At 44.8% G+C, this 18,155-nt stretch overlaps 1 protein-coding gene across 1 annotated transcript; it reads right to left on the bottom strand.

Moving 5' to 3' along the window:
• Positions 1 to 2,502: 2,502 nt before the first annotated feature.
• LOC144806248 (uncharacterized) lies at positions 2,503 to 6,207 on the bottom strand. Its single transcript, XM_078672650.1, has 2 exons — positions 2,597 to 6,207; positions 2,503 to 2,523 (listed from the first exon to the last, which is right to left on the bottom strand). Exon 1 carries the CDS (start codon positions 5,488 to 5,490, stop codon positions 3,136 to 3,138), a length of 2,355 nt encoding a protein of 784 aa, XP_078528776.1. The 5' UTR covers positions 5,491 to 6,207; the 3' UTR covers positions 2,503 to 2,523; positions 2,597 to 3,135.
• Positions 6,208 to 18,155: the final 11,948 nt, after the last annotated feature.

The following is an 18,155-nucleotide window of genomic DNA, read 5'->3' as shown; positions in this document are numbered from 1 at the left end:
GACTAAAAAGATTCCATGGTTAATCACGCCGCTAGCTAAATCAAACCTACGGAAATATGTTACCAGCAGCGTGATAAGAATTTTTAGGCTAATGAAGTCACGTTTTGACCTAAAACTCTATCATTTGTTCGTGTCATACTGTTGACCAATTACTACAGAATGTCCAGATCATCTGAGGTTAGGAGGAAAGTTAGAGTCTCACACTAGCTTTCTTATTTTTTTTTTTCATTTTTAGGGCTTTAATACAGTGAAAATGTATCTCAATATATAACTGTTGGCAAATTGTTGCTTTGTTATCATTTTATCCGTCCCCTCAGAGTCAGCGCCTAGGTGTTTCAGAAATGTATGACCTTTTTATTCTGTACACTGCAGTAAAAGCTAGGGACAGCTGTCGTGATCATCAACCAAACTACCTTTTAAATTAGTTTGAGCATCCCCAGTGCCCTAGCTTGAGTTCTCGGTGAACACCCACCATGTCATACAGGACAGGTAGCCAAGTCGATAGGGAGTCATCTTTCTTTACTTGAACATCATTGGTTCACAAAGCCCTCCATACCAAAAGTGCCATGGTGGATGGAACTCTGGCTCTGTGGCTGTGCTATGCTCTTTCTAGCATTTAACAGTAACTAAAGGTTTTATTTCCAAGCTCTGAAAGTGACCTCGTCCTGGTCTATCGGACATTGACCTGGTGTGCTAGCCTGTATCTCAAACTAGCTTTATAGGTATATCAGCTAGCACCTGTTTTAAAGAGAACCAGGGGTAGAAAAAGGTTTACGGAATCAAAAGAACCAAATACATTCAATTTCATATCACAATTATTTGTGTCAAATGTTTTGGTTCTCTAAAATTTACAAATGACTCGGCCTCACTCTAGTATCTATATTTAAATGTATGAATATTTAGATATGGTGTCCTGGCCTTAGAAGTACTGGAGTGAATATGTGCCCAAAATGAGGACATTTTAACACAATTCCATACACAGATTTGAGCTGGATCAACTGTGTGATGACAGCGATCCTTGTGCCAATCATTCACACTCGAGCTCATCAGGTAACAAAGACAATCATCAGTACAGACTACTTACTTATCCCTATCTTGGCTCAGTCCAGGAGAGCTTTTAGTTCCATTCTAGTCAAATATACATTTAAAGTTAAGCTTCCATAGGACTATGGAATGATTATTCTCCAGAGGAACCCACAGAATTCTCTTTCACAAGTTACATACGACAACAGCTCAAGCAGGTGCTGCTCAGTAACACCAGCGGAGGGTTCCATAGATTGCTTTTGCTTGAACTTTAGCACTGTATGTTCTTACAGGGGCTTTAAGGAACAGCCTTCCTTCCATACTAAGAAAAAGCTTAAAACACTCGGTTAGTCCTGGACACAGGAAGACCGACATTCTGGATATGATTGTGGCATAAAGATTTCGACAAAAAGCCAACACTCCTGTGCCAGACTCTCTGCTGAGGGCAGTCACACTGTCGAGGCAGGACCCCCTTCTAATGCCACCTGTGCCAGACTACCTGCTGTCAGCAGTCACACTGTCGAGACAGGACCTTCTTCTAATGCCACCTCTGCCAGACTACCTGCTGACAGAAGTCACACTGTCGAGACAGGACCCCCGTCTAACGCCACCTCTGCCAGACTCCCTGCTGACAGCAGTCACACTGTTGAGACAGGACCCCCCTCTAATGCCACCTCTGCCAGACTCCCTGCTGACAGCAGTCACACTGTCGAGACAGGACCCCCTTCTAATGCCACCTCTGCCAGACTCTCTGCTGACAGCAGTCACACTGTTGAGACAGGACCCCCCTCTAACGCCACCTCTGCCAGACTCCCTGCTGACAGCAGTCACACTGTCGAGGCAGGACCCCCCCTCTAATGCCACCCCTGCCAGACTCCCTGCTGACAGCAGTCACACTGTCGAGACAGGACCCCCTTCTAATGCCTCCTGTGCCATACTCCCTGCTGAGGGCAGTCACACTTTCGAGCTAGGACCCCCATCTAATGCCTCCTGTGCCAGACCACCTGCTGACAGCAGTCACACTGTCGAGACAAAACCCCCATCTGTTGCCACCTCTGCTAGACTCCCTGCTGGAATCACAAATTATCTTGAGTTTAGGGGCTCAATATAATTTCTTTACAATCAGCAGTAAAATGCCAAAATCCAAATCATTTTTTTATTCTATTACATATCTTAAAAAACGTGCCCTTCTTTTTAATATGTAAAACTTAGTCATTATTGTGTACATTTTATAGCATCGTGATTGGTTCTACCTTTATATTATTTTTGTGCAATCAATCTTTTTTTTCATTTCTTTTGTGGAACAATCATGTCAAAATTCGGCTCCATTAGCCATCAAAAAATCGTCCTGAAGAGAAGCCGCGTGCTCACTCTGTCTATCACACAGCATGCAGGTTGGAGACTTTCATTAATAATCTGTATTTGCTGAACAGACACTGTGTGCTCGGCCTGGATATCACACAGCTGCAGCTCTGGGACCTTCATTATTGATCCTGCACTCTTCTGTTGTGTGCTCTGCCTGGCTATCACACAGCCGCAGCTCTGTGACCTTCATTATTTATTGATCCTGCACTTTCTGAAGTGTGCTCGGCCTGGATATCACACAGCTGGAGCTCTGCGACCGTCAATATTGATCCTGCACTCTTCTGAAGAGAGGCTGACGTCTTTGTAGCTTTGAAAGTTGACAAAAAATCCTCACACATTTACTGCAATGACATGGCTTTTCCCGTGTGTGTTCGCTGATCAGTACTTAATATTGAATATTCATAAAACCTACTTCAACATTCACTGCACTTGAATGATTCCGGTGCGTGTTTTCTGATGCCGTTTTGGACCTGATATATATATATCCATTGTCACACACCTTGCACTTGAATGGTTTTTACAGTGTGTATTCGCGGATATTTTCTTAATGTTGATGATTCACTAAAACTACTTCTACATTCATGGCAATGATATGGTTTTTCCCTAGTGTGTGTTCTCTGATGCTGTTTTAGTTGTGATAATCAACTAAACATCTTCAAACATTCTCTGCAATTATATGGTTTTTCTCCTGTGTGTGTTCTTTGATGCTGCTTTCGGTCTGATAATCGACTAAAGCTCTTCAGACATTCACTGCACTTGAATGTTTTTTCCCGTGTGTGTTTGCTCATGAATCCTTAATCTTGAAAATTCACTAAAACTACTTTCAGATTCACTGAACTTGAATGATTTTTCCACTGTGTGAGTGCTCTGGTGCCGTTTTAGGCTTGATAAATATATAAAGCTCTTCCCACATCCATTGCACTTGAATGGGTTTTCCCCAGTGTGTGTTCTCTGATGCTGTTTTAGGCCTGACAATCGAATAAACCTCTTCTCACATTCACTGCACCGGTATGGTTTTTCCCCGGTGTGTGTTTTCTGATGCTGTTTTAGGTGTGATGATTGACAAAAGCTCTTCACACATTCACTGCACTTAAATGGTTTTTCCCCTGTGTGTGTTCGCTGATGAGTCCTCAATGATGAAGATTCACTAAAACCTCTTCCACATGCACTGCACTGGAATGGTTTTTCCCCTGTGTGTGTTCGCTGATGAATCCTTAATGTTGAAAATTGACTAAAACTACTTTCACATTCACTGCACAGGAATGATTTTTCCCCTGTGTGTGTTCTCTGATGAATTCTTAATGTTGCAGATTGACTAAAACTACTTTCACATTCACTGCACTGGAATGGTTTCCCCCCTGTGTGTGTTCTCTGATGAATCCTTAATGTTGATGAATTACTAAAACGTCTTCCACATTCACTGCACTTAAATGGTTTTTCCCCTGTGTGTGTTCTCTGATGAATCCTTAATGTTGATGAATTACTAAAATGTCTTCCACATTCACTGCACTTAAATGGTTTTTCCCCTGTGTGTGTTCGCTGATGTTTTCTTAATGTTGATGAATCACTAAAACTTCTTCCACATTCATTGCACTGGAATGGTTTTTCCCCAGTGTGTGTTCGCTGATGCTGTTTTAGGTGTGATATTTGATTAAACCTCTTCACACATTGAGTGCAATTATATGGTTTTTCTCCTGTGCGTGTTCTTAGGTGGCATTTTAGGTCTGATAATCGACTAAATCGCTTCAAACATTCACTGCACTTGAATATTTTTTCCCCTGTGTGTATTCGCTGATGAATCCTTACTGTTGAAGATTCACTAAAACTAGTTTCACATTCACTGCACTGGAATGGTTTTCCTCCTGTGTATGTTCTCTGATGCCGTTTTAGTCCTGATAAATATATAAAGCTCTTCCCACAATCATTGCAATTGAATGGCTTGTCCCCTGTGTGTGTTCGCTGATGTTTTCTTAATGTTGATGAATCACTAAAACTTCTTCCACATTCACTGCACTGGAATGGTTTTTCCCCAGTGTGTATTCGCTGATGCAGTTTTAGGTGTGATAATTGATTAAACCTCTTCACACATTCAGTGCAATTATATGGTTTTTCTCCTTTGTGTGTTCTTAGGTGGCCTTTTAGGTCTGATAATCGACTAAAGCGCTTCAAACATTCACTGCACTTGAATGGTTTTTCCCCTGTGTGTGTTCGCTGATGAATCCTTAATGTTGAAGATTCACTAAAACTTCTTCCACATTCACTGCACTGGAATGGTTTTTCCCCAGTGTGTATTCGCTGATGCAGTTTTAGGTGTGATAATTGATTAAACCTCTTCACACATTCAGTGCAATTATATGGTTTTTCTCCTGTGTGTGTTCTTAGGTGGCATTTTAGGTCTGATAATCGACTAAAGCGCTTCAAACATTCACTGCACTTGAATGGTTTTTCCCCTGTGTGTGTTCGCTGATGAATCCTTAATGTTGAAGATTCACTAAAACTACTTTCACATTCACTGCACTGGAATGGTTTCACCCCTGTGTGTGTTCGCTGATGCCGTTTTAGGCTTGATAAATATATAAAGCTCTTCCCACATTCATTGCAATTGATTGGTTTGTTCCCTGTGTGTGTTCGCAGATGTTTCTTTAATGTTGATGAATCACTAAAACTTTTTCCACATTCACTGCACTGGAATGGTTTTTCCCCAGTGTGTATTCTCTGATGCTGTTTTAGGTGTGATAATTGATTAAACCTCTTCACACATTCACTGCAATGGTATGTTTTTTCCCGTGTGTGTGTTTGCTGATGTGTTTGGAGTCCTGATACCTGGCTAAAGCTCTTCTCACATTCAGTGCAATGGTATGGTTTTTCCCCTGTGTGTGTTCGTTGACGTCTTTGTAGGCCTGATAACTGAATAAAGCTCTTTACACATACAGTGCATTTGAATTGTGTTTTCCCCGTGTGTGTTTGCTGATGGTGTTTTAATATTGATGACAAACTAAAGCCCTCACTGCATGTGTCTGAGACTCCTCTCTTGGTTAGCGTCTCTGGGTCTGGTATATACTTGTTTACATCCCTTGACTGTACTTCCTGAAGGGCCAACATGACTGATAAAGCACTTGTGCTATTCTTGCATTCCTTGTATGAGTCGTATTTTGCACGTTTGTTTTCCGATTAAAGAATAAAGTGCAATGGTCACCAACTACTTTCCAATCTCATAACATGTGTAAGGCTTCTTCATGGGCGATTGTGTCTTTAGACTGGATAATGGTTCTCCATGCTTGCGGGTAAAGATTTATTTTCCTTCTGGTCAGGGAACACTGGGACAGTGCTCTTTATTTTAGACAGCAAAACCCTTATTTCATTTAACCTTCACTTGTCTGACTCCACTCCGTTGCGCTTTTCAATTTTTGCTGTGGATTGGTCTGAAACAGTTTGCCATACACCTCTAGCAGTGAATGGTGGCCTGGTATTATTTAAGGAAGCAGAGCACTGCTGTAACCACCTCATACCAACCTCATGATCAAAGCTGTTATTGGACATGTTTACACAAGAGGAGGTTTATCAGTGTTGTCTTCATTTTCTAGAGGTTATTTCTTCGTTTTGAGGCATGGAGGTGCACAGCTGAGACTCGTGGAATCACTGAATTTCTCGTGTCCCTTGTCCCTTCTTTCAGGATGTCTCAGTTTATGTTCGGGTTCGGCTGGCTCTGACGGGACTTATGTTTTCCGGACTACTGGAACTCAATATTTCAGACTTCGTCTTTGCAGATTTACAGTGTTATCTTCCTTATTTTGAAACATTTCATACAATCAAAGATTGCTTTCTGTTAGATGTAAAAAGATTTAAAATTACTTAAAGGGAAACATAACGGAATGTGCATACACAATTTTTCATTGATTGTATAAATATCTCTTGATTACCTTTTTTGAAACTTATGAAGGCATATTTAACCATACACAGAAATGTACATAAAAGTTGCTTTGAATATGTCACATCTTACTTATTTCAGCAAAGGTGTTCATGTGTAAGTTAGTAAAAAAAAAGGGCGCTCGCATAACACTCATACACTAGTTACATCTTTAGGTAGATGCATATGGGCAAGGTTTTGTAAAACAAGAACAGCTCTTTGAGTAAGAGATGTGAGATGGATCAGGAAGACTCGAGACAGAAGGGTGGACATCAGGATGTTGTGCCATGAATCAAATATTGCTGCCTGGCTTCATCCACTGCACCCACAATATGCAGTAGAGCAGCAGTTTAATGATTGTATTTACTTTGTGGTTTTATTTCTCTAAAATATTTTTACGTTTGTCAGTATTATCCACCGGGGTGGGAGTTCCCCGAATGGACTAGGAGCTTGAGCTGGGCTGCTCTGTTGTATAGTTGTCCCACCTCTAACTTTAGAGCTTGAGATAGCACACCAGCCAGGCGGCCCACTAGTTGACAACTGTGGTGCATCAGCGTAGCAAGAGCACAGATGGCGGGCCAAAGCCAAAGCATGCTAGCACCCTTTCACCCCTGGATCTTGCTCAGCACCCGAAATACTCTTAAACACATCTCTTAAGTCAAACTGCTCTGTCCATATATCCTACACCTCTGCTGCCCTCCATACAAGGAAGGGCCTGTTCTTAAATGTATTCACCTGCACCTCACATGCATAGACCTGCTTTCAACATTCCTTTTCCAGCACAAAACCTGCGAACAACATTTTCTAACCATGTAATTCCCATGAATTTTCAAGGGTCTCTCCTCCTACTCATGCTTTTCAACAACACCTGTACAAACCACTGTGGCCACATTTAATGGAACAATACTGAGGTGCGCTCAGTCGTTTCACAAGATGGAGACTGCACCAGAACAGCACACACTGCACATAAGATAAAGATAAAGTGCCTTATGCGACTCTCACACATGCCCGCCAATGACACAGTCCCTACACAGCTTTTACAAAGGACCAGATGCTTAGCATTGCTTTTCAAATACACACAAAATGCCATAGGCACAGCTCAACAATGTAAAATAAAAGTATTTCACAGTGTGAAATGCACCGCCAAATGATCCAAAGCGTGCTGCATGCCAACAAGGTTCTTTACTATCTCAACTGCGTTCTACAGCAGCTAAGTTTGCTGTCACCAAAGTGTTCTTCCTTTGAAAAAGGTGCTATGCATGTGGTATTTGTACAGCACAAACCTAACCTAAAAGCAGCTGAGCTCCCTACCGGTCCAAGGCAGGGACAGAGTCAACGAGTTATAGGTGAGGCGGCTGGATAGTGGATTGTTACTGCATTGTGATCGAAGAGCCTGAAACTAGCAGCGTGTGTGCTAATTCCTCAGAAGCTTTCCCTTTATGACATGTAGAGCGGGTGCAGGCCAAGATCAGACAGAAATAAAACATTTATAGCTCAGTAATATTCAGAGATATAGAAGCGGAAAGTAGGATGCTGGCTTCCAATAACACAGCACTGAGCACTCCACCTCAGCCAATCTTTAACGATTGTTTGAAGAACAGAGCAACAGGAAGGAGTTTTAAATGCCGACCATCGACCTTTTCACCTGCTGCACACGGGGGACTCTATTGGCATGAACGCTATGCTCCCGCAACCGCTCAAGTCATGCATACAGGCGCTACAACATGTTAGCCAAGTGTCCTGGAACCCTCGATTCCAATTCACTCAATTTAACTACACACATTACAGTTAACTCTACCCCAACCGTATCAAGAGCGTGTTTCCTGATTTGACACCAGAGTGTCCGTGCTGTAAACTGGCTGATGCTGGCTTCTAACATATGGTGTGGGAGTGCCCACCACTACAGGTGTCATGGCTTGAGGTTACAGCCACCATAGCGGAACTCACAGACCATACACTGTCAACTACCCCTGAATCCTGCCGGCTAGGCCTTCACCCTAAAGCAAAGGGGGCAAACACTTACACAGGTTCATAGACCTTGCATACATACTTTTCAAGTGACGAATAGCAATGTCTTGGAAAGCGGCCTCTGCGCCGGACACTAAGAGGTGGCTGCATACTCCCCTGCACTGTGCACGAGCAGAGACCAACACAGTACACATGCTACTCTCTAGAGGGGTGGGGAGAAGGGGTGGGAAAGTAGGATCTGCTTTCATGGCTACCCCCACTTTTTGCTGGTGTCATACAGTTTTTCTGACTAGTCTGATTGTGATCCTGCTAATCAGGACCCCAGTCATCCATATATTGGCTATGGTAAGTACCTTGGTACATTCCTAATTGGCTGCTGGTGTACCCTAGTAAGTCCCTAGTATATGGTACTAGGTACCTAGGGCCTAGGTACTCCAGGGGACCCCCATGGGCTGCACCATGTGTTATGCCACCCATAAGGGACCCTCCAAACTCAGACCACAGGCATGCCATTGCAGCCTGTGTGAGTTGGTGCATCTACAATTGTACCCAAGTGTGATGTATATCCTCCTGTTCATGCAATCTCTGTTCCCCTGTGGACAGTGGGGCCGGGAGTCACGCTGGCAGATTGCCTGGATTAGACATTATGTTGATCTACCCTTACGTGTTCCCGGCAGCCTCCTCCTTACATCCTACTTCCTTATAATGTATTGCTTTATTGACGCACTGTCTGCTATTAGGATCGGCCTGTTTTATAGTCCTCACCATCCTCCTTGCCCTGTGATCACCCATTACCTTAGCACACTCGCTGCCAGGCCTTTTGTCCCCCTGTGCCACTCCCTTTTTTGGGTGTTTCGGGGGGTTTGCGCTTAGGCACCCGTACCTTTTTGTCCACATAAATTAGCGTCCTTTTCTTCCAACATCCTGAGGATTCTAAAGGTACCCAGGGTTTGTGGATTCTCCTGGAGGGGAGAGAGAATTAGGCAAAATACAGCAAAAAAAAAACTTTCATGGGAAAATTGTGCTGCAGAAGACAGCGTCAGTTTTTTTCCCTGCAAATGGTATCAACAAAGGGCCTGTGGTGTTAAAATCACCTTCTTCCCAGCTTTCAGGAACAGGCAGACATTTGTCAGAAAACAAAAATTTTCTACACAGTTTTGGCATTTTACTAGGAAATAGCCTATTTTCATATTTTGTTGTGCTTTCAACCTCCTTCCAGTTAGTGGTAGAAATGGGTGTAAAACCAATAATGGATCCCGGAAAGCTATAGATTTATGAAAAAAATATATAATTCTGAATTTAGCAAGAGGTCGATTGTGTAGATCCTTCAAGGTTTTCCTATAGAAAGCAACAGTTCAAATAAAAAAATATTGAATTTGAGTTCAAAACAACAGCCATTTGTGCCTACATTTTCACCTGTAACTTCTTCAAACTATGCTAGATTTTTTAAAGCAGTATACGGTTATATTTGCAGGACCCTTCTGGTTGCGGGGATATATCGGGCTTGTAGGTCCACGAGGAACCCGAGATACCCAGAGCCAATAACTGAACTGCACAATGCAATGGTTATTCATTGTGTACCGGGAGACAGCAATTCATTTGGTGAAATATAAAGAGTGAATAATAAGTATCAAGGAAATTTACGTATTTCTCATATTGGGAACAAGATAAGGAGTTTAGAAGCAGTGGTTATTTGAACATCTCGGAATTTGTGTGTAGCAATGCCAGCATGTGAATTAGGGGGCATTTTTCAAAATGTCTTCTTTTTTTACACACTTTCTTACATTTGGAAGGCAGAAAGGTGTAGAAAAACAACTGGTAATAACACTTGTTCTACTATTCTGGGTTCCCCTATGTCTACCAATAAAAACGGTACCTCAGGAGGAGGAACTACGCCTGCAACCAAGATGGCCGCTTAGGCTCCCGGCTCCGCCGAACTCCGTCCCCCGCCGGATAATCCTGTTACAGATCCTGAATTTCCACCCTGCCTCCGGGTGTGTGAACCACTACGTTGTACTTTGGTGCGATCCCGGGATTTTTCCCAGCTTTAAATTTGCTTCTTAATGGAGTTGTGTATTTTATTATGGGGATTCCTGGTTCTGGCGGGGGGAGGGGTGGACCGGGGGGCCGTACTGAGATGTCCTCCTCCACGTTTTACTATATTTAGTTCTTAGTTAGATGGGGCGACAGGCACGCTGCTAGTTGGGGATAGGGTGCAAGCCATATGCAGGGGTGCAGGGTGGGGGGAGGGGTGTTTGTTTAGTTAGTATATGTAGTTTTTCTGTTTGAAATCCTTCAAAATCCTGGTATAGGTGGTCTTATTGAGTAGCAGATTTGTGTTATGGGGTAGACGGGTTCTGATGGAGATATCACTTGCGTGAGTTAGCCAATTGTTGCGTAATTTATCATTGTGTTCGGTATGCGGCTATAACTTCGTAACCTTCTTATTACTGCACCCTTCCCCCTCCCTTCTACTCTGGGCTGTTACTCAATGTTTATCCTGTTTTCCTGGGGAGGTGGGGTTGGTGGTAGGCGTTGGTTTGACTATCCTGATTGTAATACGGCCGCATACCTGATGTAACTCGTGAACAGACTTTATTGATGATTCTCAGTCTATATGCCCTGTATGTATATTATTGATCCTTTCACTCCGCGTTGTAAGCCACCTGTTATTGTTTCTTCTTTTCTTGTTTCTTCAATAAAAAGAATTTATTTTTTTTAAAACACGGTACCTCACTTGTGTGAGTAGGCCCCCAGACAGATAATGTGTTAAAATGCAACATGGGCATTTTTTTTAAAACTAGACACCCAGGGGATTCAAGGATGGGGGCACTTGTGTGGCTCTCACCACGTTCTGTTACCCAGAATCCCTTGCAAACCTCAAACTTTGTAAAACAAAAAACATTTCCCTCACATTTCTGTGATGGAAAGTTCTGGAATCTGTGGGGAGCCACAAACTTCCAGAACAGAGCAACAGGAAGGTGTTTTAAATGCTGACGATCAACATTTCACCAGCTGCACACGGGGGACTGCAATGGCTAGATGAACGCTGTGCTCCCGCAACCGCTCAAGTCATGCATACAGGCGCTACAACATGTTAACCAAGTGTCCTGGAACACTCGATTCCAATTCACTCAATTTAACTACACACATTACAGTTAACTCTACCCCCACCGTATCAAGAGCGCGTTTCCTGATTCGACACCAGAATGTCCGTGCTGTAAACTGGCTGACGCTGGCTTCTAACATATGGTGTGGGAGTGCCCACCACTACAGGTGTCATGGCTCGAGGTTACAGCCACCATAGCAGAACTCACAGACCATACACTGTCAACTACCCCTGAATCCTGCCTGCTAGGCCTTCACCCTAAAGCAAAGGGGCAAACACTTACACAGGTTCATAGACCTTGCATACGTACTTTTCAAGTGACAAATAGCAATGTCTTGGAAAGCGGCCTCTGCGCCGGACACTAAGATGTGGCTGCATACTCCCCTGCACTGTGCACGAGCAGAGACCAACACACTACACAAGCTACTCTCTAGAGGAGTGGGGAGAAGGGGTGGGGGTGTGGAAAGTAGGATCTGCTTTCATGGTTACCCCCACTTTTTCCTGGTGTCATACAGTTTTTCCTGACTAGTCTGACTGAGATCCTGCTAAACAGGACCCCAGTCACTGGGCTTCCTTCCTAAATTGGCTATGGTGAGTACCTTGGTGCATTCCTAATTGGCTGCTGGTGTACCCTTGTACGTCCCTAGTATATGGTACTAGGTACCTAGGGCCTAGGTACTCCAGGGGACCCCCATAGGCTGCACCATGTGTTATGCCACCCATAAAGGACCCTCCAAACTCTGACTACATTGCAGCCTGTGTGAGTTGGTGCATGTACAATTGTACCCAAGTATGATGTATATCCTCCTGTTCATGTGATCTCTGGACCCCTGTGGACAGTGGGGCCGGGAGCCGCGCTGACAGATTGCCTGGATTAGACATTATGTTGATCTACACTTAAGTGTTCCCGGCAGCCTCCTCCTTACATCCTACTTCCTTATAATGTATTGTTTTATTGACGCACTGTCTGCTATTAGGATTGGCATGTTTCATAGTCCTCACCATCCTCCTTGCCCTGTGATCACCGTTAGCCCCCTCGCTGCCAGGCCTTTTGTCCCCCTGTGCCACTCCCTTTTTTGGTTAAAATCACGATTTTCCCAGCTTTCACGAACAGGCAAATATTTGTCAGAAAACCAAAATGTTCTACAAGGTTTTGGCATTTTATTAGGAAATAAGCTATTTTCCTATTTTTTGTGCTTTCAACCGCCTTCCAGGTAGTGGTAGAAATGGGTGTAAAACCAATAATGGATCCCGGAAAGCAATAGATTTATGAAAAAAGACATAATTCTGAATTTAGCAAGGGGTCAATTGTGTAGATCCTTCAAGGTTTTCCTATAGAAAGTAACAGTTGAAATAAAAAATATTGAATTTGAGTTCAAAACAACAGCCATTTGTGCCTACATTTTCACCTGTAACTTCTCACTATCTTAGATTGTTTAAAGCAATATACCGTTATGTTTGCAGGACCCTTCTGTTAGCGGGGATATATCAGGCTTGTAGGTTCACCAAGAACCCGAGATACCCAGAGCCAATAACTGAGCTGCACCTTGCAATGGTTATTCATTGTGTACCGGGGAGACAGCAATTCATTTGGTAAAATATAAAGAGAGAAAAATAGGTATCAAAGAAACGTAGGTATTTCTCATATTGGGAACAAGATAAGGAGTTTTGAAGCAGTGGTTATTTGAACATCTCGGAATTTGTGGGTAGCAATGCCAGCATGTGAATTAGGGGGCATTTTTCAAAATGTCTTTTTTTACCCACTGTGTTATATTTTCGAAGGCAGAAATTCCTAGAAAAACAGCTGCTAATAACACTTGTTCTACTATTCTGGGTTCCCCTAAGTCTACTGATAAAAACGGTACCTCACTTGTGTGAGTAGGCCTAAAGCCTGTGACAGGAAATGGGTCAAAATGCAACATGGATATTTTTTTAAAACTAGACACCCAGGGGAATCCAGGATGGAGGCACTTGTGAGGCTATCGCCAGGTTCTGTTACCCAGAATCCCTTGCAAACCTCAAACTTTGTAAAACAAAAAACATTTCCCTCACATTTCTGTGATGGAAAGTTCTGGAATCTGTGGGGAGCCACAAACTTCAAACCTCCCTGCATTCCACCAAGTATCTCGATAAAATTGGTACCCACTTCTGTGGGTAGGTTTAGAGCCCGCAACAGGAAACGGTCCAAAATAAAAGAAATGTGGTCACATAATTTTTTGCAAGGCAAACAGACCCTTCTTTCGCAACGTGCCTACCTGTGGATTTTAGACCCTAGTTCAGCCGGCACGAAGGGAAACATAGCAACAGGAAATTGCCCAAAACGTACTGTGGAGACTTCAAAATTATTGATCACAAAAAGATATGGTTTTGCGAGGGAGTCACCTGTGCTTTTGGTCACAGGCTTGGCAGCCATCTAGAGAAACCTACCAAACCCAGACATTTCTAAAAAATAGACACCTGGGAGAGTCCAGGGAGGTGTGGCTTGCGTGGATTTCCCAATGTTTTCTTACCAAGAATCCCCTACAAACCTCAAATTTTGCTAATCAAAATTATATTATCTTCACATTTCTTTTATGAGGTCACCATGCCGGCACAAATTTCCTACCACCCAGAGTGCCCCTTAAAAAATAAAAATGACACCTCACTTGTTTGGGTGTCCAATGCAGAATCGCCTAAAAAAAATTCAAAAAAATAGGGTGCTTAGAGCTTGCTGTGCTATTTCCTCAGTCTCTACGTTTTTAGCCTTTCCCAGTCGCAGACCCTTGGCCACCCAAACAAGTGAAGCATCATTTTTATTGGGAGACCGAGAGGAATGCCGGGTGGTAGGAAATTTGTGCCAGCATGGTGTGCCCACACAGAACTGTGAGAAAAATGTAATTGTTGAACTAAATTTGAGATTTGCAGGGGATTCTGGGTAAGACAACATTGTGGAACCCATGCAAACCACACATCCTTGGACTCCCCGGGTGTCTAGTTTTCAGAAATGTCTGAGTTTGGTAGGTTCACCTAGATGGCCACTGAGCCAGGGACCAAAAATGCACTTGCCCACCTTGCAAAACAAGGTAATTTTGTGATAAATAATTTTGATGTCTTCACAATGTGTTTTGGGACCCTCCCTGTCGCAGGCCCTTAGCCTTCCCACACAAGTGAGGTAGCATTTTTATCAGGAGAGCTGGGAGAACTTTGGGTGGTAGGAAATGTGTGAGTGCTTGGAAAAAAACTCCCTTCGCAAAAATAGGTTGTTTTGTGATAGATTGGGAGCACCTGCGTTTTTGGTCCTGGCTTGCAGTCATCAATGGAAACCTACTAAACATAGACATTTCTGAAAACTAGACACCTGGAGGAATCCAGGGATGTGTGGCTTGCATGGATCTCCCAAAGTTTTCTTATCCAGAATCCGCCGCACAGCTCAAATTTAGCTAAAAGGTCACATTTTCCTCACATTTCTGTGTGCCAAGTTTGTGAGATCACTGCCCGGCACACATTTCCCACCACCCATTGTCTCCTCAGTCTCCTGATAAAAATGGTTCCCTCACTTGTGTGGGTGCCCAAAGCAGAGTCAGCCTAATAACTTATATAAAAAAAACTGCCCTTTTGGACCCTCTTTGGTCCCCCTCAGTGTTTCATTTTATAAGTTTTTAGGTTCTCTGTTTTGGGCGCCCACGCAATTGAAGTATCATTTTTATCAGGAAACTGAGTAGTACGCTGGGTGGTGGGAAATTTGTGCCAGCACGATGATCCAACAACTTTTCCACACAGAAATGTGAGGAAAGTGTGACTTTTTAGCTAAATTTACGTTTTGCAGGAGCTTCTGGGTAGTAAAACGCTGGAGGTTTCACGCAACCAACACCACCAGCCAAGCGCCATCCATGCATACCACCAGCCAAGCACCATCCATGCACACCACCAGCCAAGGACCATCCATGCACACCACCAGCCAAGCACCATCCATGCACACCACCAGCCAAGCGCCATCCATGCACACCACCAGCCAAGCGCCATCCATGCACACCACCAGCCAAGGACCATCCATGCACACCACCAGCCAAGCACCATCCATGCACACCACCAGCCAAGCACCATCCATGCACACCACCAGCCAAGCACCACCCATGCACACCACCAGCCAAGCGCCATCCATGCACACCACCAGCCAAGCACCATCCATGGACACCACCAGCCAAGGACCATCCATGCACACCACTAGCCAAGCACCATCTATGCACACCACCAGCAAAGTACCATCCATGCACACCACCAGCCAAGCACCATCCATGCACACCACCAGCCAAGCACCATCCATGCACACCACCAGCCAAGCACCATCCATGCACACCACCAGCAAAGTACCATCCATGCACACCACCAGCCAAGCACCATCCATGCACACCACCAGCCAAGCACCATCCATGCACACCACCAGCCAAGCACCATCCATGCACACCACCAGCCAAGGACCATAAATGGCTTCAATAAAATATCGACTCAGAATAGTTTTGATAAATTCATTAAGAGTAATGATATTATCTGTCTGCAGGAGACTTGGCTGTGTGACGATACCAGAGCAACCCTAGTTACAGAAGGTTTCGTCCAACACTATAAAGCAGCAAAGAAAAATACTCCGGGGAGGCCATCGGGGGGGCCAACTAACGCTGAGTTCCACACAGATAGCTAGGAAGGTTCAGAATTTGAAACTACATTGTGATTGGGCATTAGGCTGTAGGGTCCTACTGCAGAAGTCGGATCCCTGCTATGATGGAATATGTATTATAAACGTATATATACAGAAGGGAAAGGACAATGAATAGAAGGTGAATTTGGGAAAACTGAAAGAAGACATAAAGTCTGTTAGCCTAGAGTATCAGAAGGATATATTATTGGTGTTCAGTGATTTTAGATTAGACACCTCAAAGGGTGGATAATTGGCACAAGGAATTTTTAGAATCTTATAATATCGAAGTAGCCATTTTCCCTAGAGGAGAGATCTCGCCACAGGATGCGACTTTTACTCAGCTGATGGGTTCACTGGGCATGGTATGCGTAAATGGAAGAATGCTCTGTGCACTCTAGCCATGCTCTGTGCACTCTAGCCATGCACTGTGCGCTCTAGCCATGCACTGTGCACTCTAGCCATGCTCTGTGCACTCTAGCCATGCACTGTGCACTCTTGCCATGTTCTATGCACTCTAGCCATGCACTGTGCACTCTAGCCATGCACTGTGCACCCTAGCCATGCACTGTGCTCTCTAGCCATGTACTGTGCTCTCTAGCCATGCTCTCTAGCCATGCACTGTGCACTCTAGCCATGCTCTGTGCACTCTAGCCATGCACTGTGCGCTCTAGCCATGCACTGTGCACTCTAGCCATGCTCTGTGCACTCTAGCCATGCACTGTGCACTCTAGCCATGTTCTATGCACTCTAGCCATGCACTGTGCACTCTAGCCATGCACTGTGCACCCTAGCCATGCACTGTGCTCTCTAGCCATGTACTGTGCTCTCTAGCCATGCTCTCTAGCCATACACTGTGCACTCTAGCCATGCTCTGTGCACTCTAGCCATGCACTGTGCACTCTAGCCATGCACTGTGCACTCTAGCCATGCACTGTGCACTCTAGCCATGCACTGTGCTCTCTAGCCATGCACTGTGCACTCTAGCCATGCACTGTGCTCTCTAGCCATGCACTGTGCACTCTAGCCATGCTCTCTAGCCATGCACTGTGCACTCTAGCCATGCTCTCTAGCCATGCACTGTGCACTCTAGCCATGCTCTGTGCACTCTAGCCATGCACTGTGCACTCTAGCCATGCTCTGTGCACTCTAGCCATGCACTGTGCACTCTAGCCATGCACTGTGCACTCAAGCCATGCACTGTGCACTCAGGCCATGCACTGTGCACTCTAGCCGTGCTCTGTGCACTCAAGCCGTGCACTGTGCACTCTAGCCATGCACTGTGCACTCTAGCCATGCACTGTGCACTCTAGCCATGCACTGTGCACTCTAGCCGTGCACTTTGTACTCTAGCCGTGCACTGTGCACTCAAGCCGTGCACTGTGCACTCTAGCCATGCACTGTGCACTCTAGCCATGCACTTTGTACTCTAGCCGTGCACTGTGCACTCAAGCCATGCTCTCTAGCCGTGCTCTCTAGCCATGCACTCTGCACTCTAGCCATGCACTGTGCACTCTAGCCATGCTCTCTAGCCATGCACTGTGCTCTCTAGCCATGCACTGTGCACTCAAGCCATGCACTGTGCACTCTAGCCGTGCTCTCTAGCCATGCTCTGTGCACTCTAGCCATGCTCTGTGCACTCTAGCCATGCACTGTGCACTCTAGCCATGCACTGTGCACTCTAGCCGTGCTCTGTGCACTCTAGCCATGCTCTGTGCACTCTAGCCATGCACTGTGCTCTCTAGCCATGCACTGTGCACTCTAGCCATGCACTGTTCACTCTAGCCATGCACTGTGCACTCTAGCCATGCTCTCTAGCCGTGCTCTCTAACCATGCACTGTGCACTCTAGCCATGCACTGTTCACTCTAGCCATGCACTGTGCACTCTCGCCATGCTCTCTAGCCGTGCTCTCTAGCCATGCACTGTGCTCTCTAGCCATGCACTGTGCACTCTAGCCGTGCTCTCTAGCCATGCTCTCTAGCCGTGCTCTCTAGCCATGCTCTCTAGCCGTGCTCTCTAGCCATGCTCTCTAGCCGTGCTCTCTAGCCATGCTCTGTGCACTCTAGCCATGCTCTGTGCACTCTAGCCATGCACTCTGCACTCTGCCATGCT

This window comes from Lissotriton helveticus (assembly GCF_964261635.1).
Source record: "Lissotriton helveticus chromosome 1_1 unlocalized genomic scaffold, aLisHel1.1 SUPER_1_unloc_56, whole genome shotgun sequence".
Taxonomy (NCBI): domain Eukaryota; kingdom Metazoa; phylum Chordata; class Amphibia; order Caudata; family Salamandridae; genus Lissotriton; species Lissotriton helveticus.
The sequence above is the reverse complement of the archived record's forward strand: the minus strand, read 5'-3'. Positions and strand labels throughout refer to the sequence as shown.